We start from the raw sequence: 27,087 nt of genomic DNA, 5'->3' as shown, positions 1-27,087 counted from the left end.
CGGTTTATTTTCATTATTAAGTCTGGCTTGCTAGAAATTTTTAAATTTTGTATTGGTGTTTTATGTTTGTAAACCATAAATAAAAGAAATAAAGCATCAGTACAAATAGAGGCAAATTTGTGTAGACTATAAACAAAGAAAAGAGTTATAGAAATACAGTATTTCAGGGAACAGATTTTTATAATAAGAATAAATAAACATTTGGAAAGTAGCTTAGATGTACAAGATCAAGGACTCTTGGCAAAGAGCTATTGGAAAACACTCATATAGTAAGTCAACAGTAGAACAAATCCATTGGCTTACTGAAAATATTTGTGGATATATATATATATGTATGTATGTATGTATGTATGTATATATACATATACATATACATATACATACATACATACATACATACATACATACATACATACATACATATATATATATATATATATATATATATATATATATTTTCGTAGATTTTCACGGGTGTAGGTATGCTGGTTTTGTTGTATTCGGGTCTTTTCCCGTGTAAGGTTGAGATTGTCTTTGCAACGTTTCGGCAGGATCTCACCTGCCATCTTCAAGCAATGTGGGCTTAAAAAGCATACCAGGGGTTGTAACACACACACACACACACACACACACACACATATATATATATTTGCATGGAAAGCAAGATAAAAACTAATGCACCAAATACAAGCAAACTGATTTTCAGTAATCACTTCAGCATGTTCTACTCTAGAGAGATTATTTACATGCTCAGTTTTATTTTATATTTTATTGAGGTGATTGAGAGGTTGGAGTTAATTGGTTTTCTTGTATCTAGTTGAATTACATAGCAATCAAGTTGATAATTAAAGGACATCATTGATGTATGTATTCATTTGTGTATCTTTTCATTTGCTAGTACAGATCTTATAATAGTAGTTAATTCTATATTGGCAAAACTTGTAACCAATTATATCATTATCTTTAATCCAGGCTAATCTAATTTGGAATCTCTTAGCAAAATAATTTATGACATTCCCGATCAGATTTTGTTGCATGTAGCAATTGTTAAAATCTTTTTTTAATTGACATTAAGGATGTATAGTAAGAACTATAGATTCTATTAATTGCTTTTATATGCTGCAAATAATCTTTTAAGAAAATTAATAACAATCTAATTCTAACAATACACTTCTGGGGAAATTTGGCATGCTACTCGATTTAAATGTTTAATTTAAGTAATTAAATGGAGAATCTGATATTGTGAATGCAAACATCTCAAAATTGGGATGCATGGTAATCAAAACAGCTTAAATTTAATACATTTATTATGAAATGCAATTTTATTGTGAGTAATATCAAACTTTTTATAAGACAGTTATTTTAAGGCATGAACCTAGAAACAGAGACAGAGAGTTCTAGGCCTGACTTAGTCATGAAAACTGAATGAGTAACTTTGAGCCAGTAACTCTCAGCCCATCCCTCCTCACAGGGTGGCTGTTGTGGGGGAAAAGTAAGAAGGATTGGGTATGTTTGCTGCTTTGCACTGACTTTTTTTTTTTTAAAGGAGGGACAAAAATATGCTGTAATAATTTTGTAAGGAGTGTCGGATGATATTTCAGCACCATTTGCTTGGACAGCGACATTCTATAACAGAGGCATCTTCCTTGGTTAATGTGCCTTGGTTAATGTGGTCAAATGCACTAAAGGCAAACTTCTTCAAGCTTAACTCCTGGTGACTTGATGGACCATTCAAGTTTCTACCTTTGCAGCTGTTTGTATTAATTTATGTAATGTTGATTACATTATAAAAATATTAATATTTCAAAGCATGGGTAAATTCTTTTAATACTTTAGGGACATATACAAAAATGAGAGGGACATGGTGGCTCAGTGGCTAAGACGCTGAGCTTGTTGATCAAAAAGATTGGCAGTTTGGCGGTTCAAATCCCTAGCGCTGCGTAATGGAGTGAGCTCCCGTTACTTGTCCTAGCTTCTGCCAATCTAGCAGTTCAAAAGCAATGCAAGTAAAAATGCAAGTCGAAAAATAGGGACCACTTTGGTGGGAAGGTAAGAGTGCTTTGTGCACCTTCAGCATTTAGTCATGCCAGCAACATTAGCACGGAGATGTCTTCAGACAGCACTGGCTCTTCGACTTTGAAACAAAGAGTTGAGAATAACTAGCACATGTGTGTGAGGGGAACTTTTATGTTTTACCTTACAAAAATGAGAAACATTAAACAAAATAGTACATTCTAGAAGTTCTGTCGGTCAGTTTTGGACTGCGCTGTTCAATGCAGGAAAGCAATGTAATCTTCTTCCCCCAGGTTAACAGGCCAGGTAGTACTTTTAAGCAAACACTAAATTTTCTTAAAAGGACACATGATGCACAGACTGCAGTGATAAATGAACAACATGGAAGTCAGCAACTCTAAAAAACAAGTCTAAGCAAGCAAGGTGGACAATAAGGACTGCGGTGTGAATGATCTTTTTTTCATTGATTGTGAAACTTTCAGTATGTCTTTGAAGTTGACATGCTCACTGCATAGGCAACACCAGAAGACTCCAAGAACAGTGCACACAAACCTAAGCTAGTAGATGAATCAGTACAGTATTGGTGTGTATGTGTGTTGCATTTGAAATGTACTTTGAACTCTGCATAAATAGAAAGGTACTAGAGAATGCAACAGGCAGGATACAAAAGGATGAACTAACAATGACATCAAAGTAAAACAACTTGATTTATTTTTTGCTTTTCAAATATATTCAAAATTAAAAAAAATACCCAACTAAACCAATGAACAAAATGTAGGGGAAAAAAGATGGCAACTAAGTTCCACCAGTGATGATTTGCTAAGTGTAGCCATCTGTTTTGTACTCTGTGAATCCTCTTTTATCTTGATAGTGGCAGCTTCCGAGTGTTTTTATTTTCTTTTGACCCCCCAAATTTTGCTTGCGCCTTATTATCGAGGGGGGGCTTATTAGTTTGTGGTTGCCGGGTGGCTGCTCTTTTGCAAGCGGGCTCCCGAAGAGCCGGACACAGCCTCGGCAAACGGCTGTGTTGCACTGTCACAGCAGCGCAACAAAGCCTTTGGGATACCGCTAGGTTGGTGGGTGGCGCTGTGCCCAGCTGGAGCAGGGGGTTGCCAGGCAGCCGCTCTCTGGAGCAGCCGCCCGGCAACACCCCTTTCCAGCTGGGCAGAGCACCACTCACCGACGCAATAATATCCCAAAAGCGCTAAGCCGCGTGGCGCTCTACCTGGCTGAAAAGAGAGGTTGCGCGAGCACTTGTTCTGCCTCCAGCTCGCATGCCTCCCTGCCTCACCATGCCCAACTCTCCCTGCAGGGCTGAGCCAGGACACCGCTGCCGCATCCCCACTGCCGCCACCACTGCCATGCTCTGAGCATAACTAGCTTCCAATCTCTGGAGATCCGCTGCCGAGTCTTCCGGCAGCGGCCGCTCTGGGACTACACTCTATGGTTGTGGGCTGGCTGTGGGAAGACTCTCTGCAGAGAGAGTTGGGCATGGTGAGGCAGGGAGGCACACGAGCTGGAGGCAGAACAAGTGCTCGTGCAATCTCTCTTTCCAGCCGGGCAGAGCGCCACACAGCTTAGCACCTTTGGGATATTACTGGGTCGGTGAGTGGTGCTCTGCCCGGCTGGAAAGGGGTGTTGCCAGGCGGCTGCTCCAGAGAGCAGCTGCCTGGCAACCCCCCGCTCTAGCTGGGCACAGCGCCACCCACCAACCTAGCGGTATCCCAAAGGCGTCAAGCAATGTGAGTGCCTTTGACCCCCTTCCCCCGGCTCCTGCAGCTTTGCGCCTTCAGGATATCGCTAGGTTGGTGAGTGGCGCTCTGTCTGGTTGGAGGGGGGGGGTTGTCCAGGGGGCTTATTATTGGGGAGGGCGTATATTTTTGCCCACAGGAAAAATATGGCATGGTCTTATTATCAGGACATGTCATAATTTCAGGGAAACACGTATGATTTTCATATATCATTAATCTCAACGTTGAACAGAAATCAGGAGATTCAGGGTTCATGTACAAGTTAAAAGGGAAAATCAATCAAACCTGAATGTATTAGTATTTTTTGCATTTACAACAATTATGTGCAAACTTAAGCACAATGTTCATGCATATATAAAAATAGACATTTTTAACATTAACTTCAATGATCCACTTATTTTATTTGAATGCCATAGACAGTAGCAAAAGTCCAGTTTCTCACAGTAATTGTTATCATAAACAACAGTTTAGCTTCTGTGGTATGACAAGTGGAAAAGAATAGTATTTTTCATTTATCTAAGCCAGTGATGGCTAACCTTTTTGTCGTCACGTGCCGAAAGCACGCCATCACCGATAATGCAACATGCACGTGACCCCCCCATGCATGCGTGTGCAACCCCTCAAGCTCTGTGCATGTGCGTGTGACCTCCCCCAGTGCCCTATTTTGGGCCTAGTAGGCCTCCCTGCAGCCTCCTGGGAGCAAAAGTGGGCTGCGGGGGGGCACCCCTGCACTCCCCCCACCCCCCATGCATGTGCACGCACCTTCCACATGTGCTCTATGCAGCAGAGACCCAAAAATCAGCTGACCAACAAGAGGTGCATGCACAGTTGAGCTGAGCTGGGCGACGGTTCGCCTGCCCACAGAGAGGACTCTGCGTGCCACTTGTGGCACACATGCCATAGGTTCACCATCACTAAGCTGTGAGTGTCTGTTGTAATCACATCAGTGCTATATGTGCTTGTATGTGCTTGTGTGCTATGAGTGAACATGTCCTCAGAGCTAGCATTTGTTTGAGCCACATGCATGAAGACAGATGAGCCATGAAAGACAGTGAGACATTTGAAAGATGATAGATAAATCCCATTGTATCTCAGATAGTGCAGGAGCCACATAAAGCCATATAGCGTCTCTTCTAGAATCAACTCAATGATACTTCTCAGAGATTGAAAGGATCAGCTGGTGAGCCATATACATCTCATCCCTTGGGCTTCTCTAAGAGACTTGCTTCAGTGATGTGGTCAGAGTGTGAATGTGACCCAGATGGGTTAATATCTTGGAGAGAGCATCACTACTTATCAGAACTACATACAGGCAATGCACAGGCTGCTGCCAGTGGTCTGTGAAAAGAGGTAAGGGTCTAATCATCAGTCTCCCATCAGATGACAAGTCTTGGAAGTCTAGCAAGGGGAGATTTCACTTGGATAAATTGTTCCAACCAATCATCCTCCAGGCTTCAACAATGGAATGTCACCATATGACATTATTTTACTTCATGTGTAATATATTGTGTTTATGCAGTTTATGCAGAAACAGATTATCATATTCTATAATTTAAATAATTTTTCTCCATATTTATTTTTAGTTTAGAATATTATTTACTTAATGTTAGTTGTCATATTAATAATAATATCACTTACTGGGAAAAATTGCATTATTTTGTATAGTAATATTTATATTTTAGGTTATTTCATCCATGCATTAATTTTGCATATCAAGTTTATAGTATGCTATCTAATGTGATGCAGTTTTGATCCATAAATGAAGATATTAGTAATTGTTTTCTATTTGTGTTGCATAGGAGTGGACACAAAGTTGAAGTTCACACTTGAGCCATCATTAGGTCAGAATGGTTTTCAACAGGTAACTGATATTTATTCATCGGGATAAATAGTCTTACAAAAACCCCTTATTTTTCCAAGCATGTGGACAAATAATAATTTAAAAACTGCATTAATTAATTAAAGCTGGATTTATTTTATTATTTGAAAGAGCTGAACTATTTATTCCATTTGTTCCATTTTATTTTATTTTATTCCTTAGTGGGAATTATTATTTTCAATAGAAAGAAGCTCAAAGTATTAAAATCAATTGTATATTTTTGCAGTTCTTGTGTAAATGAATTAATATGTAGCACCTTTTTCTTGTCTGTTTTGCAATTGTATTTAAATATTTTGTGGGCAAATAGTTTAATGGAACATATTGCTTCTATAACATTGAAATACACGTAGTCCTCAACTTACAACCACAATTGTGACCAAAATTTCCACTGTTAAGCAAGGCAGTTAAGTGAAGCACACCCAATTTTACAATGAGTTTTTCCCTGGTTGCTAAGCAAATCTGCCTTTTTTCATTTACTTTCCTTGTGGGAAGCTGACTGGGAATATCGCAAATAGTTATCACGTGATCCTGCGACATTGCAGCTGTCATAAATACAGGCCAATTGCCAAGGGCCCAAATTTTGATCACATAACTGTAGGGATGGATAAGTGGGAGTACCAGTTGTAGTCATTTTTTCCAGTGTTGTTATAACTTCAAATGGTCACTAAATGAATGGTTATAAATCGAGGATAACCTGCACTGTATGTTGAATTCTGTTTCAAATTGGAATAATTTCACACTGTTGGGGTGGTTGCTTTTAGTGGCATGATGCTCTCAAAGCAGTGGCTAGGCTGTCCACAGGAATTCCAAAGGAGTGGAGAAGAAAGGTAAGTAGCCTCCCATCCTTCATAGAATGCATAGTGATCAACATTATGTGACGCTCTGGACTGAAGATAAATAGTTACTGCTTATTCCAGCAATGAAAACTTCCATGTATTTAATGCTTATAGGCTAGGCACCAGTAAAAGTTTCTAATTAAGCAAGATCCTTCTTAGAAAAATACTGAAATTAGGAATAACAAATAGATAAGAAAAGGTGTTTTCCTTATGTTGTAGCAATAGAAAAGTAATTAAGAAAGTCAAATTAAATTAAGAAATGTACAAATACTGAAATAAACACCTGCTAATAGACAGACAGAATTTTATTTTTGTCATTGATCAATAAAAATACAGTCAATAGAATGAACAACATAAAACTATCCTTTAAGAACAGGAATTATTAGCAACCATTTGTGGGCAGCAAAGCTTACACATAATGTAGCAAAATTTTGCTATTTTAGAGAAATAAATTTATCTTTATTATTTAATAGACAGTACAGGTAAAAGCTAATAGAGTGTCCCAGAAATTTAAATAAAAGAGAGGTGGTCAATTGGTGGTGAATGTCCCATTAGAACTAGCAAGACCAACATGGGCTGTGTTTTCTATGGCACACATATTGCAGAGCAGTATAGGGTTTCATATGGGGTTTTCCTGTATTTCCATTCCAGGGCAGCTGTGGGGAAAACATTTAATCAAATGAAAGATAATGCTCTTCTGAATTTGGGAAGTGTGATATGATATAAACATGAGTCTGGTTTAGGCACTAAAACGTCGTTATTATATTACATGAGAAAGCAGCAATTTTTGTTTGATTTTCTTTATCTATCCTTTGACTTAACATTGATCTAACTCTGAGGTTAAGATGGTATCACTGGAGATACCATAGGGGCTCAGTTTCTTTTGGATCAGTCTTTTCAAGAAATATTTGTAATTATATGCCAAAATTAGACGGTTCAGTCTGCTAGAGTTGTGATTATAGTTTCAACGAGTAGGCAAAGATATTTATCCACGAATTAAATTCATGTTTACTGCTTTCTTCTGAAATACTGCATTTTGAACGCACTGGGTCACCTAGAACATACTTCTAAGAAATTTTGTTTGAATCCTTTCTAAGGTAATCATACTGTTATATGGCTGATATATTTCACCATAAATGTACACATTTCCCTATATATAGGCATTTCATAGCTATGAACTATATAACTCTACTTTAATTTAGCATATGGTTTTTAATTTGCTATGATTGTAAACTTTATTGTAAAATAAGCAGAATAAAGAAGTAGATTTAGAAAACAGAATCACTTAAAAAGTTGTAGGACTACATATTTCTGTCTGGGACATGTATAAAAGTTTCCTAGTCAGCTTGCTTGGAATAATGTAAACAAATAATTTCCATCCATATACCTAGGTTTTGCTGGTAGAAATGTTATTACTATGAGGGAAGTCCCAGATCATAGTCAGGTGGTTAGGCTAGCCAGCTTCCAAAGAAAGTCATGCCTACTTTTTCTAATCATTGTTCCAATAACTCCAGCTCAGTTTAGCTCATTGTCAATATAAAAAGGCTAAAGCTGGGTAGGTACAGCAAAGGGACATGATTCATCTATAATGTGACCATCTAATTTAGGTTCCTACCCCTTCAGTACCTTGCACAGAAAACACAAAGTGTAAAGTGGGAAAGATGCTAAGTTTCCATGCTGTATATTTTCAGAATTCCTGGTCTCATTCCATGGAACGTTCTGCCTCTTCCTTAATTTTAGAATAAGCAAGTGAACACATTTATGCTTCTTTGCTATATATAATTGATGGCAACATATTAAATATGCAGAATATTTTTGAATAGTTGTAAAATGCAACCCATTTCAAGCAAAGCTAAGATTGTTTGTGGTATATTTTTTAAGGTTTGGCTCACTTTGGCAGATCACTATTTAAAGACTATAGCGATTGATTGGGATAAAACTATGCGTTTTACTTTCAATGACCGCAGTAATCCTGATGATGATTCCATGGGAATACAGATTGTGAAGGTATTTAAACGCTTATTAATTTGCTTATTAAAGTCTTTACATTCATAGCACAATAATGCTTATGTGCCAAGTGTTCTTATTATATTTTATAGTAATCAATTAATAAATTATTAATTTGCTTATTAAAGTCTTTACATTCATAGCACAATAATGCTTATGTGCCAAGTGTTCTTATTATATTTTATAGTAATCAATTAATAAATTATAATTTCTCACTATTGTCTCAGTTTGATTACAGTTTTCCAGCTTCCTTTATTTTTGTACTGCTAATGGCACATTTATTTTTTCATTTTATACTGGTTTTGTAGGATAATCTCCATATCAAACAAATAATCATCAGATTTGCCTTCAGAATTGCAAAACAAATAAAGCAATAAACAGAACAACAATAGATTATCACTTCAAGAATAGATTCAATTCTTATGAAATGTATTAAGAGAGCTTCCAAAATAACAAAAATTAAATTCTGTTAATGCCCAGATTTAAAAAGTATTGTATTTTTCAGCGTATAAGACGCACCTTTTCCCCCCCTAAAAGAGGGTGAAAATTTGGGTGCGTCTTATATACTGAATGTAGCCCCATCCACCCACCGGCCCCAACCCTATGGCCTCTGCGTCTCAGCAATTTACCTCCTTGCAGCAAATGGAGAAAATGGAGCTTGCGGAGGCAGCAATAGGCTATGGCAATCCCTACAGCCTGAAACAGCTGATGATCGGGAGGTCCATGCTGAAATTGAAAATGAAACTTGCTGTTTGCATCAGGAGGCAAATTGCTGGGAGGCAGAGGCAAAAAAAATTCTTATGCTAATCAGGCTGTTTGCTGCAAGGAGGTAAGTAAATAACTATAAGTGCCTATAGAATGTTCAAATTATTAGACTTATTTTTTAGAGACTGCTTTATTATTGTTCTAGACAACAAAATGAAGAAGCTTTTTAAAATAAATGCTTGATCTGAAGAGGCCCAGTGCTATTGTATCTTCTTTTAAATAGTAGAGAATAACTATACTTCCAGAAAACCACATCAATTTTAACAGCATCTGTACAACATGAAATGTAACACCACAAACAGTGTATATCGTCTGTATTGTTCGCTGTTTGCTGCAAAGAGAAAAAATTGCTGGGAGGCAGAGGCAGATTTTCCTCCTTGTTTCCTCCCCAAAAGCTAGGTGCATCTTATACTTCAGAGCATCTCATACTCCGAAAAATACAGAGCTAAATAAAGGAAAAATGCCATATCTGTGTTCTCATCATTAAAATGTCTTCTTAAAAACTTACATTTCTGTGCTACATTTCTGAGTTTCCGAGTGTTGTCTTCCTTCCTTGATATATTCTAGATGATTAGTTGAGGAAAATAGTAAATTCAGTGCATTATTTACAGACAAGTAGCCCAAGGACAAATTAATTTTCCCTTCATATTCTGAAAAATTCTAATTTGGGCTAGTATAGCTAGTTGAATGCTTGGAAAAAAGGTATAAAATCTAGTTATACATTTCTTAAATTCTATGTATATTCTACTTTCTATAGAATTGAAGAGTTGCTCAACAAAAATAATGTTTTATGTGACAGTTTCTACATTATTGTCAATGCATATTGATTGGGTGTAATTACTTATTGAAATGCTGATTATTTGCTGCTCAAACATTCTAATGCTGTTTGATGGATGTTTTCAAACTCTTAGATTCCAGAGCACAATATACGATCAGTTGATTTCAGAAAGTAAAAATACAGAGGCATAATTTATACTTGTATTTAAAGAAATGTGAAATATTTCATTATTTTTCTTCCATTCCCACTTAGGATCTTCATCGAACTGGATGCAGTTCTTATTGTGGCCAAGAGGCAGAACAAGACAGAGTGGTATTGAAACGAGTTTTATTGGCGTATGCCAGGTGGAATAAATCTGTGGGATATTGTCAAGGTTTTAATATCCTTGCTGCTCTCATCCTGGAAGTAGTAGAAGGCAATGAGGGAGATGCATTAAAAGTAAGTATATCTGTTGACCACATTTTTATTCATATTGTATTCTGTTGGTTATTAAAAAATACCATAATATAGGAACAAGGCCCTCTAAAGACTAAAGGAAGACTCAGTTACGATTCAATTCATAGCTTATGTTTATACAAATAGACTGCTGCTTGGATGATAAAGATTTATCTTTTATCTTTATCCTGTTTTTCTGCTTGATTTTCAGATAATGATTTACTTAATTGATAAAGTGCTGCCTGATAGTTATTTTGTTAATAATCTGAAAGCACTGTCTGTTGACATGGCAGTGTTCCGAGATCTTCTGAGAATGAAACTTCCTGAGTTGTCCCAGCATTTAGATACTCTCCAAAGAACTGCCAACAAGGAAAGTGGAGGTATGCAATGGCCATGCAAATATTTCTTTCTTTCTTTGCTTCTTTATCTCTTAGAAATAAAGTTCATTACTTCTAATTTAAAATAAAAATGTAAAATTCTGGGTTGAAACCATAAGTGCTATTTAAAATTCGAAGGTGTTTAAGATGATATCATTAAATAGGAATTTAATATGAACCCAGATTGACCATATCGGAAATCTTAGCTAAAAACCTTGATTTGATGCGTGTGTATATAAGTTAGAAATAGTAGATTGTAGACACTTTTACTTCTCGGTCAGGTCTAACAATGTGTCAAAAACAGTTATAAATGAGGTGATAGACGTCTTATACTTCGAAAAATACGGTAGCTTGGTATCATACTACAGTTCTGTACTCGATCCATTTTTGTGTTAGGTTATGCAGAAGAGACAGCTGGTGTTTATTTTCCTGTTCTTTTTCTGTTTCAGGTGGGTATGAACCCCCACTTACAAATGTCTTCACTATGCAGTGGTTCCTGACCCTGTTTGCTACATGCCTTCCTAACCATACAGTTTTAAAAATTTGGGATTCTGTATTCTTTGAGGGGTCAGAAATTATACTGAGAGTAGCATTGGCTATTTGGGCAAAACTAGAAGAGTAAGTATATTTTCACTTTATGTCTAAAAATAAGCTTGATAAATTTTGTAGAAAAGCTCTTTGAAATGTTATTTAAGTACTGAAAATTATTGTTATGCACCTTCATTTCCACCTTGTAGCATAAGATTTTGTTTTGTTTTGAATTTCTCTGTTTCACCATACCAATACAATTTCCCTCTTTCAATGAGGTTATGTTCACTTGCTCATGGAAAAGGCAGTTGTTGGGTTGGAATCTAAAACCTTTGCCTGAACTTGAATTATTCTGTTCAGTGATGCTTTACTAGGTACATGAGAGATTGTGGGGTCTACATTAAAATGATGGTGATGATTTGTTTTTATATGCCACCTCTTTTACCAAAATCAAAATTGAGTACATACTCTGTTTCCCTGAAAATAAGATCTATCCCTAAAATAAGACCTAGCATGTTTTTATGCCTGTGTCTAATATCAGCCGTAGCCTCAAAACAAGCTCTACTTAAGAGCCTGTGCAGCCACCCGCCCATTCTGCCATGAGGCAAGGGGTGGTGGAGCTGCCCCACATGCCCTGCGCTGGCTTACCTCAGGGCCTCCACAGCCAGGCCATCCGTGCCCCCGACACCTGCATCGCGGCAGCAGTAGTACCAGCAACCATGTGCAGCAGGACCCCAAATAGCTGCCGGCCCACTTCTTCTGCTTGCTTGCAGACTCAACAGAGCAGGAGGCCGAGTGGTATGCTGGTGGTGTGGCCACAAGGTGAGTCATGTGTCGAGGTATGGATGGCCTGACTATGGGAACCCTGAGGTAAGCCGGTGTAGGCACATAGATCAGCCTTAGCTTGTGGCTGTAGCACACACGGGTCGCTTGGCCTTTTGCTCAGTTGCAGCTGCGAGCAAGCAAAAGTGGGCTGGCAGTCATGCAGGCTCCTGCTAGACATGTCTGGAGCCACTGCCATGAGGCAAAACAAGTGTCACAGCATGAATGGTCTGGCTGTGGGAACCCTGAGGTAAGCCGTTGTAGGGCAAATGGGGCAGCTCCACTCCCATGCCACGGTGGTACTGGCATGCTGCGCAGTCGCCTGCCCTGCCACAAGTAAGCAGAAGAAATAGGTCTCGTGTATGGAAAAAAATAAGACCCCACCTAAAAATAAGTCCTAGTGCTTATTTTTGGGCCCAAAACAAAATATAAGACCAATCTTAGTTTTGGGGAAACACAGGTAGTCCAATTTATACATACAGGTCAGCATTAAATGTAGTCCTAAAAAGCAAGAAAAACAGCTTAATAAAGCAAACAATGTACAATATAGGATTACAATATGTATAGTGACAGAAATATTTTTGTTGCGATGCAGGCAGGTCAATTCTTGTGAAACTGCAGATGACTTCTATGGCACCATGGGAAAATTAACGCAGGAGATGCTGGAAGATAAACTCATTGATAGCAATGAGCTCATGCAGGTTAGTAAGGAAATATAAAATTAGATTGGACTTAAACCAACATAATACATCCTGTTAAAAATATTAAAAGTTAATTAAGTCACAGAGTCAAAGACTCAATCACTGACTTTTCTAAGTAAAGCTGAGAAAGATTGCTTCAATCCCAGTGGAACTACCGTCATATCAGTCAGTGAGAAAATTGGGCTAACGATTGACATGAAATCCAACTTTCTATATATGTAACTGTTAAAGCTCTAGTAAAATTCTTAATCACTCTCTCTTAATAGCATATTGTTCTATTATTAATAACAGGATTCATTAGGGTAATGTTTGCTTTCTATCAAACTTTGGCAAGTATATTAAAGCAAAAAATCTTATGAAAAATACAATATATTTTTTAAAATATAAAATGGTTGTCCATGTAACTCTATTCTCAATAATGTTTTAGATGTTAGTTTGTATAGCAATTTTTTTGGCTAAGGAATCCTAAGAACAAATAGTAAAAATAACTAGGGCTGAGAATCACTGCTATAATGAGAAATACGTGACAAATGTCAGCTTAAACTTCTCTCCAATCAGTTATGGTCTCCATTTTAGTGGTTTTGACTGATGTGCAAAATTACAATATACAGTCTTTTATGGCTACCAGTCAAGACTTCAAAAAATACAATGAATAGACAAATCTGGATTGTTTGCAGTCCAGATTTCTTAGCCCCCTAATATTTGTCAGAACAAAATTAATCTAATACCGATAAGGTAGTGACTCCTTATCCTCTTCTCTCAACAGCTGTCTTTATTATTTTGAAGATATTGCTGAGGAAGTGAAAATTATGTATTTCATTTCAGAAGAATAATATGTTATGGCTAGAAACGAAAACTCTCTGTGTGTGCGCATGTGCGTGTGTGCGTGTGTGTGTGTGTGTGTGTGTGTGTGTGTGTGATTAAAAAACCCACTCACTGTCTGGAGATCAACAACACTAATGAAATGATATGGTCATTGTTTCATTTATGGAACAGACCGTAAGAAAAAGGTTGCTATTGAATTAAATAATTTCTAGAGTCCCTCAGACTCCTCCTGCTCAGGAAAGAAAGTGGTAGAATAATAATGAAGAGATGATAACACTAATGTGGGGCAGAATTTAGACTTGCAGTGCATGGGGAGAGGTTGTTTACACATTTGTTGATTTTGTGCTGCTGAATTGCTTGCCCGCCACTAGCAGTACAATGTGGGATTTTTCTCATTTTTCATGCACGATACACTGTTTGAGGTCTAGCAGATTTGCATATTAAGCCACAGGTTTTTAATCAAATTTATTTAAAAATGTAATGTAATCAAGAATTTCCTCCCAAAAACGTTTTCAAAATTTCATCTGGCATTATTTGCTGTATGCCTTTTGTTCATTTCTTAAAATTGCAACATCTGTTAGTCCTTAATTTCAGTTTGCAGAGGCTTATATTTAGAACAATATTTGAGAATAAGGAATCAGTATATTCTAATAAAAATATCTAAAATCAAGCAGTATGTATAAATTTATTTTATAAAGACAATTCAATTCCTGTTAGATTGGGTATTGAGAAGGCAGACACAAGCTTATGGCAACAACAGCTCTTTATTTAACAAGTAACAGTATGTACAATCCAGCAACTGCTTGGTCTGACAGCAGCCCTTTTATAGGGAGCTGTCAGACCTCTCAGCCAATAGGATTGAACCTCTGTTACGATCTTGGTGGAAACCATGGTAGTTAGAGTGAATATCTAACACCCCTTCCCTCTTAATTGGGATGTTTCTATTGGTCATGTAATCACGCAGGTAGGCGGGTTTTTATTTAGTCCTACCAGACTTGCGCAGTTCATTTGGAACCGGTTCTTTGGGCAGGTCGGACGGACCTGTCTGCTCTCCAGCTCCGCTTTGTGGAACCTCCTGCAACTTTTCCCAGGCTGCAGCTGGAGCTTCTGGGATTTGCTCATTTGGAGCTCGCTGTGAGCCTGCAACAAATTCAGATAAGTCCCCCGGTACCCTCGGGCTTGAGCTGGCTGTAGAAAGAGTGAGCTTTTGCTCCTTTTGGGTAGGGCTTTGGCTGATTTGTTCAGGAGTTGCATCTGGTGTTCTAAGTATGGAGTTGGAGAGGCGGCCACAGATTTGGTCAATATGCCTCCTCCAGTTTCTACCATCCTCGAGCTCTAACAGATAAGAGCGAGGCCCGGTGATGCCTATCACCATGGCAGGGATCCACAGAGTTCCCCTGACATAGTTGTGGGCGTATACCGAGTCCCCTACGCTAAAAGTTTTGAATCTTGCTTGTGGAGTCAGGGGGGCGATGTGGCAGAATAGTTTGGGTGTAGCCGGTCTAAGTGGGACCTTAGCCGGCGACCCATGAGAAGTTGAGAGGGGCTTCTCCCAGTAGTGGCACTTGGCGTGATGTGTTGGATTAACAAATAGTGATCAACCTGTGTTTGCCAATCCCCCGGGCCCATCCTAGCGAGGGCCTCTTTTGCAGATCGCACCATTCTCTCCGCCTGACCATTGGAAGCTGGATGGAATGGCACGACCAGGGCATGCCTGATTCCCTGACTAGCTAAGTAGGTCTTGAATTGTGTGGCCGTGAATTGGGGCCCGTTGTCTGAGACCAAGACGTCAGGCAGGCCGTGCATGGAGAAAAATCTCCGTAGTACCTTGATGACTGCTTCTTCCATAGTGGAGGTCATCAGGACTACCTCTAACCACTTCGAGTAAGCGTCCACAACTACGAGGAAAGTTTGGCCATGAACTGGGCTAGCAAAGTCAATGTGCACCCTAGACCAGGGTACTTGAGGATGCTCCCACTCCTTAGCGGGTGCCTCTGGGGGAGCTGGTCTGGACTCCTGGCACAGTGTGCAGGTAGCCACCCATTCTTCTATCTCCTAGCCAAAGACTTCATCCTGACAATGCCAGGATGCCTCACATGTAAAGCCTCCAATACTGCCCTGCGCAGTTTGTTTGGAACAACCACTCGGTCCCCCCACAGTAGACAGCCATTAATTACCGACAACTCATCGCGTTTGGTAAAATACAATTTAAACTCAGCCCCAACAGGCCCCTTGGGCCACCCCCTCCACACCCAGTTCAAAATTTGTTTGATGGTAGAGTCCTTTGCAGAATGATGGGCAATGTCATTGGACAAGATAAGTCCAGTGTCCAGGCAGTCAATGAGCAGGACCGGTCTCTCGGGAGTGGGGTCAGCAAGAAGTTCTGGAAGGGAACAGCGGCTCAATGCATTGGCATGTCCCAACATGGAACCGGGGCGGTGAATTAGTTTGTAGGAGTAGGCAGCCAGGAAAACAGTCCACCTGGTCATGCGAGGTGATAACGACATCGGTCCCCAGCCAGTAGCCCCAGCAATGGCTTGTGGTCGGTCACAAGCTTGAAATTCTGGCCGTACAGGTACTCGTGGAACCTCTTGACTCCCGCTACTGCAGCCAGAGCCTCGCGGTCTATCTGGCTGTAGTTTCTTTCCGCAGAAGACAAGGTTCTCAAGTAAAAAGCAATAGGAGCTTCTGTGCCGTTGGGCATGCAGTGGCTGAGGACAGCGCCGATGCCAAATAGAGATGCGTCACAGGTTAACACCAATGGCAGGGTCTGGCTGTACTGGACTAGAAGGGAGTCAGCTGTCAGTAGTCGTTTGACTGCGGCAAATGGGGTAGCCTCTGCCCCAGGACCACTTTGCATTCTTGGCCAGGAGACGGTGAAGTGGTTCAGCAATGGTGGCTTTCTGTTTAAGAAAGACGCTGTAGAAATTAAGGAGCCCGAGGAACGCCTGCAGCTCGGTTTGAGTGCGGGGTGTGGGGGCTTCCTGGATTGCTTTTATTTTTTGTGATGTCGGGTGAATCCCAGAGCCATCGATCATGTACTCAAGGAATTCAACCCTTGGTACATTAATTTTGCATTTTTCTTTTTTGAGCCGGAGGCCTTTTTCCTAATCCTGGCCAAAACCATTTGAACTCATTTTAAGTTGTGCCTCGTTTGCAGCCGATACCAAGATGTCATTGAAATAGGGGACAACTCCTGGTATCCCCTGCAAAAGCCGTTCCATGATGCTTTGGAACAGTCCAGGGGTGATACTAACTCCAAATTGCAGGCAGTGGCATTTGAATGTACCCCTGTGCATCACAATGGTTTGAGCCTCCGCTGTAGTGCCATCTGCAGGCAACTGTTGGTATGCCTGCGCCATGTCTAATTTCGCAAAAAAAATTCCTGGGCCTAGCGAATGTAGTAGGTGCTGTACAATGGGTACAGGGTATGCGCTTTGTTGTAGCGCGTTGTTAATTGTACATTTATAGTCTGCGCAGATGTGGACTGACCCGTCAGGCTTGACCAGGGTCACAATATGGGTCTCCCAGCGAGCATGGTCGACTGGTTCTAGGATTCCCTGGCTCACGAGCTTGTCAATTTCCCTGTCAATTTTAGGGCGGAGAGCGAAAAGTACTCTCCTGGGTTTGAGCCTATTTGGCGCTATGTTGGGGTCCAAGCTAAAGGAGATTGGCATCCCCACATACTTACCGAAGACGTCCTAGAACTCCTTAAAGATGGCCTCGGCGCCATCTTCCTTCATGGAATTGATTCCGGTCACTTCCAACCCCAGGGCTTGGAACCAATCAAGCCCCAGGAGGCTCTGCAGGTTTTCGCTGGCCTCGGTAATGAGAAGTTTTGCATAGAATTCCTTGAATCTCACCTGGAAGGTGCCCTGGCCTACAATGGGGACTTGGTTCCCCTGGTAGTCTCGCAGGCTGATGTCAGGGGTACGAAGGTGCTGTTTTTTCAAGCTCGGAATGGCTTGCTTCAGGGTCGACCATGACATGATTGTTAATGATGATCCAGTGTCTATCTCCAGCTCAGAGGGAGTGTCCTCTATGAGGACAGTGATCTTCAGCTTTTTTGGTTGCCTGGTGCGCACTTGTCCTATCGCAGTGTGATAGGTAACCTTGGTTTCTCTCTTTGGGCGCCCTTGTGATTTCTGCCAGGCCCCTGGGCTGGGTCTCTGTTGGCAGCTTGGAGTAGGTTTAGGCTGACATGTAGTGGCAGGGAATTCGCTCCGGCACACTTTGGCAATGTGCCCCTTTCGTTCACAACGCTGACAGGTTACGTCTCAGAAACAGCAAGTAGAGTGGGCATGGTCTCCTCCACAGCTTGTGCAAGGCGGCAAATGCAAGTTAAATTTTTGCACCGGCTTCGTGTGGCTACCGCGCATGCGGTAGCTGTCATCTTCTTCACTGTCAGAGCTCTCGGGCTCTACGGCCTCGTGGTGGACGTGTGATTGTTTCTGCGCAGCTTGTGGCATGTTTTTTGGCGCTGCAAGGTCTCCGTTGACTTGTCTGCTGATTCGGACTCTCTGGCCTCATTGAGTGCGATCTGCAGAGACAGATTTGATCTGGCAAGCAATCTTCTCTGCAGATTAATGTCCCACACACCGCAGATTATGTGGTCCAATATTAAGTCATCCAGGTCACGGAACTCGCAATAGGCAGCTGCCTTACGAAACGCCGCCATGTATTCATTGATTGATTCACCCTCTCTCTGGTTCCTAATATTGAATTCGTGGCGGCGAACGTGCCTCGATGGTTTGGGCGCATAGTGGGTTTTCAAAGTCTGTTGTATTGCTGCCCAGGGAACCGCTTAGAGTGGGGTTGGCTCCGACAGGTTCTTCGCTGTTTCAAAAACCTCTCGGCCGCAGTACCCCAGAAAAAGGTTCTTCTTTCGGCTTTCAGGGATGCCCATGAGGTCGTTTCCCTCGAGGAAGCATTTGAATCGTAACATATACGATTCCCAGTGTTCGGCCACCGGGTCATACGGAGTTGGCGGGGCATGCATGGCCATTTTTCGTATAGAGGGCAATTCGAGTTTGCCGCTCAAAATGGTCGTTCGATGCCGTGCCGAGAGCTTCGGGCTGGATCTACTTTCTGGATTCGCTGTTCTTCTTTTTCGCCTATTTGCCTTCCAATCCCATCATCATCGCCAGTGTTAGGTTGGGTATTGAGAAGGCAGACACAGGCTTATGGCAACAACAGCTCTTTATTTAACAAGTAACTATGTGCAATCCAGCAACTGCTTGGTCTGACAGCAGCCCTTTTATAGGGAGCTGTCAGACCTCTCAACCAATAGGATTGAATCTCTGTTCCCGCCGGAACAGAGGACCTTGGTGGAAACAATGGTAGTTAGAGTGAATATCTAACAATTCCCATTATTTTTCACATCAATGTGAAAGATTGTGCATGAAGAATTACCTGACCAAAATAAAGAACAAAAATGAATTTTTGAAAATAATACTGTAAATCTGGAGGATAGTCTGCCCCCTGTACCCTGTGGAGACTTTATTAACTAGTCTTATAATATCCAAAACTGCCTTATCAATGTTTTTTCAGTCCTAAGTATGTATTACAAGCATTTTCAAGTTTTCAAGTTTTTTTTACTATTACTGTCATATATCAGTGTTAATAAAATCTTGATAATTTTGATTATTTATTGGATGACCAACTGTAGAAGTACTGAAAAAATGAGAAACCAACTTGACACGACAGTTAGTATTCTTGTTGTGATATAATGCACTGTAGTAATTTCACCGAACAAGCCGAAACCATTTGCACAAATATTAGTCCAAAGTCACTTAATGAAGTGTTGAGATATTGAGAAATCCATAAAAGAAAGAATTTCTTTATATAAGTAACAGACATATTTCTACGAATATATCTGTTGCAGTTGATACAGACTGTTTCTTTAAAATTGAAATCATATAGTTCAGACTCCAATGCATTTAAGGTATAAAATAAGTAGTTGTTAGATACATATGCATGGTTTGCTGTGCAAACAAATTCCTTTGGAATATAAGAAATACATGCACAGCTTTTCATTATTTTCAGCCTAACATTTCTATTATCTCCATTGGTTATTTCAGGAGTTGACTGGTTTATGGTGGATTATTCTTTGTAGTTCCTACAGACAATTTTTGTTGCATGAGTAAAAATCAAGCTTTTCATATTTGCTTTTGTAAATGTGGAAAAGGTATTGCCTAATTTTGCAAATATTATGGGGATTTCCTTGTATTTGTATTTGCATAAAAAGTGTCCTAAAGGCATTCTTTTCTTCAGTTTCTTTCCTCTCTTTTTTCATAGATGGTTTATTCTATGGCCCAGTTCCCCTTCCCTCAGCTATCTGAATTAAGGGAGAAATATACATACAACATTACACCATTTCCTGCTACGGTAAAATCAACTGCAAGGTAAGGCATTTTCTGACTTTTTGTCATGTAAGTAAAGAAAGATAGACCTTAAGGGTTCGCTCAAATTATTATTCTGTGTGCCCTCGGTTTTTAGCCGACTGGGAAAAATAAAAGACAGCGATGAAGAAAATGAAATAGATGATGAGGACTCCATAGCAAATGTTATTGGATGTCTTGGACCATTTAGTGGATTGTTGGCTCCAGAATTACAGAAGTATCAAAAGCATTTCAAAGGTAAATATTAATTTCTGAAATTTCAATAATTTTAGGGGGGGGGGGTCAGCTGCTATATGAGGCTTTGTTGCTGAGACTAATTTCATTTCCTCAATTCTTATTCCCAGTTGGATCTAAGTTGATCATCAAATATCCAAATAAAAAGTCACTGCAGTTGCGTGGTCTTTAAGACAATGATGTGATGTGTCTAGCATCCATGGCAAGGCTTAGACAGTATAGAAATCAAAATGTGGCCCCTGAACCTTACTTTTTGCATCTCCTAGATCCTTTGTCATTGCTCTATTGGAACTTGCCAGGAAAACATCGAAAAACTGAAGCAAGGTCTCTAACTGTGCCTTCATTTCTATTGATATTGCGTAAACAGCATATTGCTTTTGGCTGTAATAAAGCTTTTGTTTGCAAATCCATTGAAAGGTATTGCAAGAGGTGTCTTTCTCCAAAGACTACAAAAATACAAACCCCAGCCCTGCAGGTGACATTATAAGGCCAGCCTGACCATCACAGTTTACAGACACTGAAAATAATATTTTAAATAGAAAAACAGATCTTCGGTTGAGAAGTCCCCACCTACAGTCATATGATATGATGATTGGATCTTATGAGTTCATTAAGGAATTGGGTTTTTATCAGTATCTTTCCATGGCTGACTGTATGCTACATTCTAAAATAACCTGTAACCCTCAGCCAAGTATTTATCACTAATAAAGCAGTACTTTTTCAAGGTATTTATAGGTTTTGATTCTAGATCGTTTCTGTATGTAGGACTTTTACGTTTTCTAATTCAGTTAAGAGGAAATATCAGGGGTAGCTTCAACTATTTCATTGTGAGCTGGCTGATATATTTCTAATGTTTTTCCCAGACCATAATCAAGAGCACAGTTTAGGCTCGAGTAACATTGCAGAACTAAGTCCTGGTGCAATAAATGCTTGCCGAAATGAATATCATGCAGCTTTTAACAGTATGATGATGGAACGTATGACAACTGATATCAATGCATTGAAAAGACAGTATTCTCGGATAAAAAAGAAGCAGCAACAGCAGGTTCATCATGTGTATATCACAGCAGGTAATTAATAATTGGAAGAAATTATTAGTTCAAGTTGCATTTGTATTAAGAAGCAAATCACAGCTGTATTCAGTTTAGTTTACAGTGTGTAAGAAGAAGGAGAAGAGGAAAAAATGAGATCTGTCAGCGTGACTGAAATAATCTCATCTGATGGTGAAAAGCTACTTATAAAAGAGTTTATAATCTTTGTTTTTCTTTTGTTAGGGTCTGAAGATGATGACCTTGGGATAGTTTTAGATCCCAGGGACCAGCTGAATAATGGTATTTAAAGATATCTGTGCTATTTGGGTTCCAGGGGTCTTTAGTATTGATTTCACTAACACTTCTGGCATCCTTGGATTTGGAATACAAATTTCTAAAAACCTAACTAGATACTAAGCAGCAGCCTGAACTACTGAAGCGTTACAAGAATAAATTGATTTAGTGAATAAAGACTTTTGATCTAAATCCTGTAAGTTTATATATAGGTAAACGTGTTTTTTTCACAGGCTTATATACGCTGCTTCAGTTAGAATAAATTGAAATAGTTAATGGTAATATTGTCTGTGGGATTAACAATGGAGGCCTTGCATTTTCACTTACCCTCCTGCGATAACCTCCTGCACTGGTGCAATAATGGAAGTGTTTGCATGCTGTATCTTGCACTCTTCTCTGTCCGTAAGGAAGGATGTTCAGGACAGTTGATCTGAATGTCACAGGGCAGTATCTTTTTTAAAGTTTGAGAAATGCAATACAATTACATTGTCAAACCAAAACAAAAATTTCATTTTCCAAGATTGCCAAATCTTCCTTTTACTAATCTTTTCCAATTACATAGTTTAGTTACATCGATTATTTTTGACATTTTGATGTGCTTGGAGAATACCATATTCAATTAATCAGCCTTCATTCCATAAGATGAGGTATGACATGGCTTTTTGACTATGTGCTTTATAAATGTAAGTTAAAGATATCTAGCATCCTATTGACATGATTTAGTTAACCTAAGTGGTAATGGAAACATAATTACTTAAATTATTATTGTGGTGTTTATTCATTGACTTAAAAAAACCTACCTTATTTCATAGATTAATTATTGCAGCATTTATATTAGATTTCACATTAACATCTGATCATCATTGCTAGGAAAAATGTATTTTTAGGTGGCTTTAGTTTCGTATAGGTGACAGCAGTAGCAGTGCATAAGAGAATGGAATTTTTTGGGAGGAGAAGGAGTCACTCCCAGTTATTGCAAATGGGAGAGAGGGAGAGAGAGAGACAAATAGTTCCAAGGCTGCTTCCTATATACAACACCTTTCCTTTCATTTTTAGAAACGTTAATTAAAATTAGTTTCAGTATTTTCTACTCTGAAAATAGTATTTTCTATTTTTTGCAGCCATTTTTTCCCCAGTGAATAAAATTGCAGCCAATCATAATGCAGTGTTTAAATGTTGGGCAAGATAGATGACTCAGGTTTGGTTTTAAAAATAATGTAGAATATAAGTGAAATGAACATTCCTCTTCTTCAAATCTTACAAGTCTTTACTTTTGTGTCTACAACACAATCAGAAAATGGTCTTTCTATTTGCCATGTCTCTTTCAACAGTATACTTTTAAATACATTTTTTAAAATTTCAGATAAAGGTCCGGTTACCAGTCTTATGCCTTCTCAGGTGAATCATTCTCCAGTAATCAACCATCTTCTGCTAGGGAAGAAGATCAAACAAACCAGCAAGTCTGCCAAAAACAATGTTCCAAGCCACACTGGGGGAAAGATGTTACCAGGTCCGCATGAAGATATTAAAGCAAAGCTAAACTCTCCATGGCGCACTCACATGAGGGTACATCGAAAGAACCTAGCGCGAGCCAAAGGCCACCTGGGCTACGGAGATACAATAGGACTAATAGAGGAGCAGAGTGAACATGGGAATGCTAGCAGTATTAATACAAAAGAAGAAACTGCAAATAAATCTAAAACTATAGAAGGTGATGGGAACATTTCAACAGATGGACAATCTCCTGAACCAACTTATGAAGATAATGATTCCAGTGTCTATGTATCAGAGGTCCAGCAGAAGTTGGAAACCTTGGAACTTACACAGAATAGTAGAGATGGTACTGACAATGAAACACACAGTTCTGAGTTGCCAAGTTTAGCCAATGACAGTGGAATAGTGGCAAAATCCTGCACTCTTAAGCCACAAGTCTTTTGTCCTTTTCCTAGTGTCAAGCCACTCAGAAAATCAGCTGCAGCCAGAAATCTAGGATTGTATGGCCCAAATGAAAGAACCCCAACTGTACACTTTCCACAAATGAGTAGGAGCTTTAATAAGCCTACAAGTGGTAACAGTGGGTCTAAAAAACGATGATATGTAAAACAACTGGTACTTCATTAGTATAATTGTTACTTACCATTATTGTAGGTTTTATTTCCAATATAACCAATTTGTATTTAAGTACAACGACAATACTTAGTATGCTTTATGCTTCCAAAGGGATTTCTAATTAATTTAACTCTTTCATTGGAAATAATGAAGATAAACCACTTATGTATACATTATACAAAAATAATTGGGTTTTTTAAAATGTAGAACTACATAGTGGCATAATTCTTTTTCACATTAAAAATTGTCTTGCAGCATGAGAAATGTTTGGCACTTTATAGATAATAGCCATAGGAAAGAACTTTAGAAAGTTTAATTCTAAACTGTTTGGTCAAGAATTCTCAAATACTTGAAGGGCAATTTTTAACTTTATTCACATCCAAAAAATATTATCAAGACATCCTTAGCAACTTAGAAGAAAAGTGCTTGTCATCTGTATTCTAAAACTTAACATATTTAAGCACCTGCATTTTCAGTTTTCTTCCACTGCTCATTTTTTTTACATAATTTTATCAGGCTAAGAGAGATGTTAATACATTTTATTTTTTACTTATCCTGGGTGGCTAATTATTTTTAATAAATCACAATGAGTGAGGGAAGACATTCTTACTTCTGGTTCTTTTTATCATTACAGTTTTCAGCAGCGTTTGCTGTTACAGGAAATATTCTTGGCCTAATCCTAGATTACTCAAATTTACACTGAGGGAGCTTATTCCCAGATAAGTGAATAAAGGATACCTGACAACCAACCAACCTTCCTTAAGTCAGATTCAGTGTAATGCTTTCCCTAATGTGTCAGCTTGCCAGTTAGGCAAAGTCATGTTTGTGTCTGTGTACTTTTTAAAGTACTTTTGGCAGCTAAGGGGTTTAAGCAGTTTTCTCCATACATTGCTAATTCTGTCCACACTTGTACTGAAATGATTGATTCAGAAGCATGAAGAGTTTGAATCTAGTGTGCATTTTGCAGTATAAAACAGAATGAGGAACCTGTGTCTTTTTAATGAAATGCGGTTCCAACAGTCTCATTAGCTACCGTATGTTGCTTTGAAGTAGCAGGAAAAGGAACTTTTTAGATGTTTCTGGACTACAAGTTCTCAACTCGTGATATAAAGATTGTTAAAACTCTTTAGTCTGGCAAGTATTATAAAATGTGGGATTTTTTCCCTTGGCGTTTTTAAAACAAAACTTTTTATTTTTAGTGCTAATTGATCAGGAGTGTGTAGAATCACAGAAAAGTTTTCTGTGCTGTTCTAAATACAGGTAGTCCTCAACATACAACAGCTTGTTTAGTGACCATTCAAAGTTACAATGGCCCTGAAAAATGTGACTTATGACCATCCCTGTGGTCATGTGATCAAAAATCAGATTCTTGGCAACTGGTTCATATTTATGAGTGTTGCTGTTTCCCAACGTCATAGGATCACCTTTTACAATCTTCTGATAAGCAAAGTCAATGGGGAAGCCATATTCACTTAACAACTTATTGTTAATTATTCTACTTTATCTAGTAGTAGGTTATGGTCTACCTTATCAAAAGCCTTACTGAAGTCCAAGTAAACTATATCAACGGCATTCCTCTGGTCCACTAATTTTGTCACATTATCAAAGAATGCAATAAGATTAGTCTGGCATGATCTGTTTTTGACAAACTCATGTTGGCTTTTGACTATTACTTTGTTTGCTTCTAGGTGTTCGCAAATTTGTTGCTTGATTATTTTTTCCAGAATCTTTCCTGGTACTGAGGACAGGCTGATAGGTCTCTAGGTTTTAGTTTTATATTCTAAGAGTTAAGATAAACATACCCAGTCTAATACAAAAAAACTAATAAAAAAGAGAATTACTGGGATCTAAATACCTCTTTATCTAGTTCTGGATCTAGAACAGCCCTCTGGTCTCCTTGGCAAAGAGTTTTTGAAATGTAACATGAGGTTTCCGGGATATGGCAGAAACCTGCTCTTAAATGGATTGTAAGTCAATACAAAAATAGCATATTTCATTCGTACATGCTAAATAGTGGCAATCAGAACTGAAATATTTCATCAACTGGGGACTCAACTCATCCTGACTTGAAGGCTCTGGGAAAAGTGTCAAGTTCAGGTTCTTTGGATCTTGAATTATAATTCTAATAATTAATACGTCACATATAAGGAGCTAGTCTCTACATAACATGAAACCAGTATAATACTTGGTACAAGAAGTACATGGACCTAATCTTAATTTTGATTCCTGATTTCATTTTAAATCCTTAATTGCTTTACTTCCTTTTTCAAAATGTATACATTTTCTAAGTTAAACATTTTATAAGAATCTTATTCCACTTCCTGTTCATAATTACAATAGAAAACCTAAAAGCTTAAAACCATTTCTAGTACTTGAGACAAGCATTTCTGTCAAGAATGTTTATACTGATTTAATATTGTCATAGTTAGAAGGTTTTGGACAAATACTTTACAGCAGTGTTCCTCAACCTTGGTAAGTGTAAGAGGGATGAACTTCAACTCCAAGAACTAAAGGGAATCCTGGGAATTGAAGTCCACCCATCTTAAACTTGTTAAGGTTGAGAAAAATTGCATTACAGTAATCCATATTGGGAAATATTGTGGGCATGGACAAAGAGTTGTTTTAAACACCCAAGTTATCTATGTGGTGGTCTTCATCTTGAACTATGGAGGAACTGCTACTGGGCATTGGGCCTAGTGTCTTAAAACAATCAGTGGTTTCTATTTCCCAAGCCCCCGTGCATTCTTAAACTACCCTGATGTTTAGTGTTGTCTTGGCATGTTTCTTTGTGTTCAGAACTGTAGGTCTCCCCCTCCTTTAAAAAAAATCAGTTTAAAAATTCTATTTCAACTTGTGTGTGTATGCAGAACGAGAAAAAGGATGTATGAAACAACTTGAAGTTTGTAATTCTTTTATTATTGTGTTCAGTTCCATACATGAAATGGAATGAGTAAGAAATGGTAGTTGAGGTGTTGGACTGATTCAGGTTCATCCTGACTGGGTACCTCCACTAGCCAGTTTCTAAGCTCCACTTATTTTATAGAGGAGTTGTGGACAAAAATGTAAAATGTGGTTTGTAGAAACTTGGTGGACAAAAACACTCAATCTCTTACTTTGTACTCCCTTTGCTTCACCCTCTTTTTGTCAACCTGTTTCTTGTGCGCCCGGTGAGCAGCCTCCAACGCCTTGCAGATCATGGGCCAAATTTGGCGAAGCTGGTCACTCGGAGAGGGACAAAACTTGCAGTTTTTCTCGAGGCAACTCAGGAATTGGTACAAAGTCCTGGCCAAACACAACTCTA

General features: G+C 38.9%; 1 protein-coding gene across 4 annotated transcripts in view; it reads left to right on the top strand.

Moving 5' to 3' along the window:
- TBC1D30 (TBC1 domain family member 30) overlaps window positions 1-26,786 on the top strand; it is a 40,472-nt gene extending 13,686 nt beyond the window's left edge. For 2 of the 4 annotated variants that reach the window (XM_081956994.1, XM_081956996.1), the window contains 11 exons: window positions 5,564-5,625; window positions 6,405-6,470; window positions 8,361-8,486; window positions 10,282-10,467; window positions 10,676-10,844; window positions 11,291-11,459; window positions 12,787-12,892; window positions 20,015-20,121; window positions 20,216-20,355; window positions 21,216-21,422; window positions 23,041-26,786. In XM_081956994.1, coding sequence (XP_081813120.1) covers window positions 5,564-5,625; window positions 6,405-6,470; window positions 8,361-8,486; window positions 10,282-10,467; window positions 10,676-10,844; window positions 11,291-11,459; window positions 12,787-12,892; window positions 20,015-20,121; window positions 20,216-20,355; window positions 21,216-21,422; window positions 23,041-23,771 — 2,069 coding nt within the window. In that variant the 3' untranslated portion in view covers window positions 23,772-26,786. Of the gene's footprint in view, window positions 1-5,563; window positions 5,626-6,404; window positions 6,471-8,360; window positions 8,487-10,281; window positions 10,468-10,675; window positions 10,845-11,290; window positions 11,460-12,786; window positions 12,893-20,014; window positions 20,122-20,215; window positions 20,356-21,215; window positions 21,423-21,626; window positions 21,684-23,040 lie in introns of all 4 variants that reach the window. The other 2 variants (XM_081956993.1, XM_081956995.1) reach the window with 2 other exon arrangements.
- Window positions 26,787-27,087: the final 301 nt, after the last annotated feature.

The sequence above is a fragment of the Natrix helvetica genome (assembly GCF_964273705.1).
Source record: "Natrix helvetica genome assembly, chromosome: 6".
Lineage (NCBI taxonomy): Eukaryota > Metazoa > Chordata > Lepidosauria > Squamata > Natricidae > Natrix > Natrix helvetica.
Note: the sequence above shows the minus strand (reverse complement) of the source record. Positions and strands in the feature narration are given on the sequence as shown.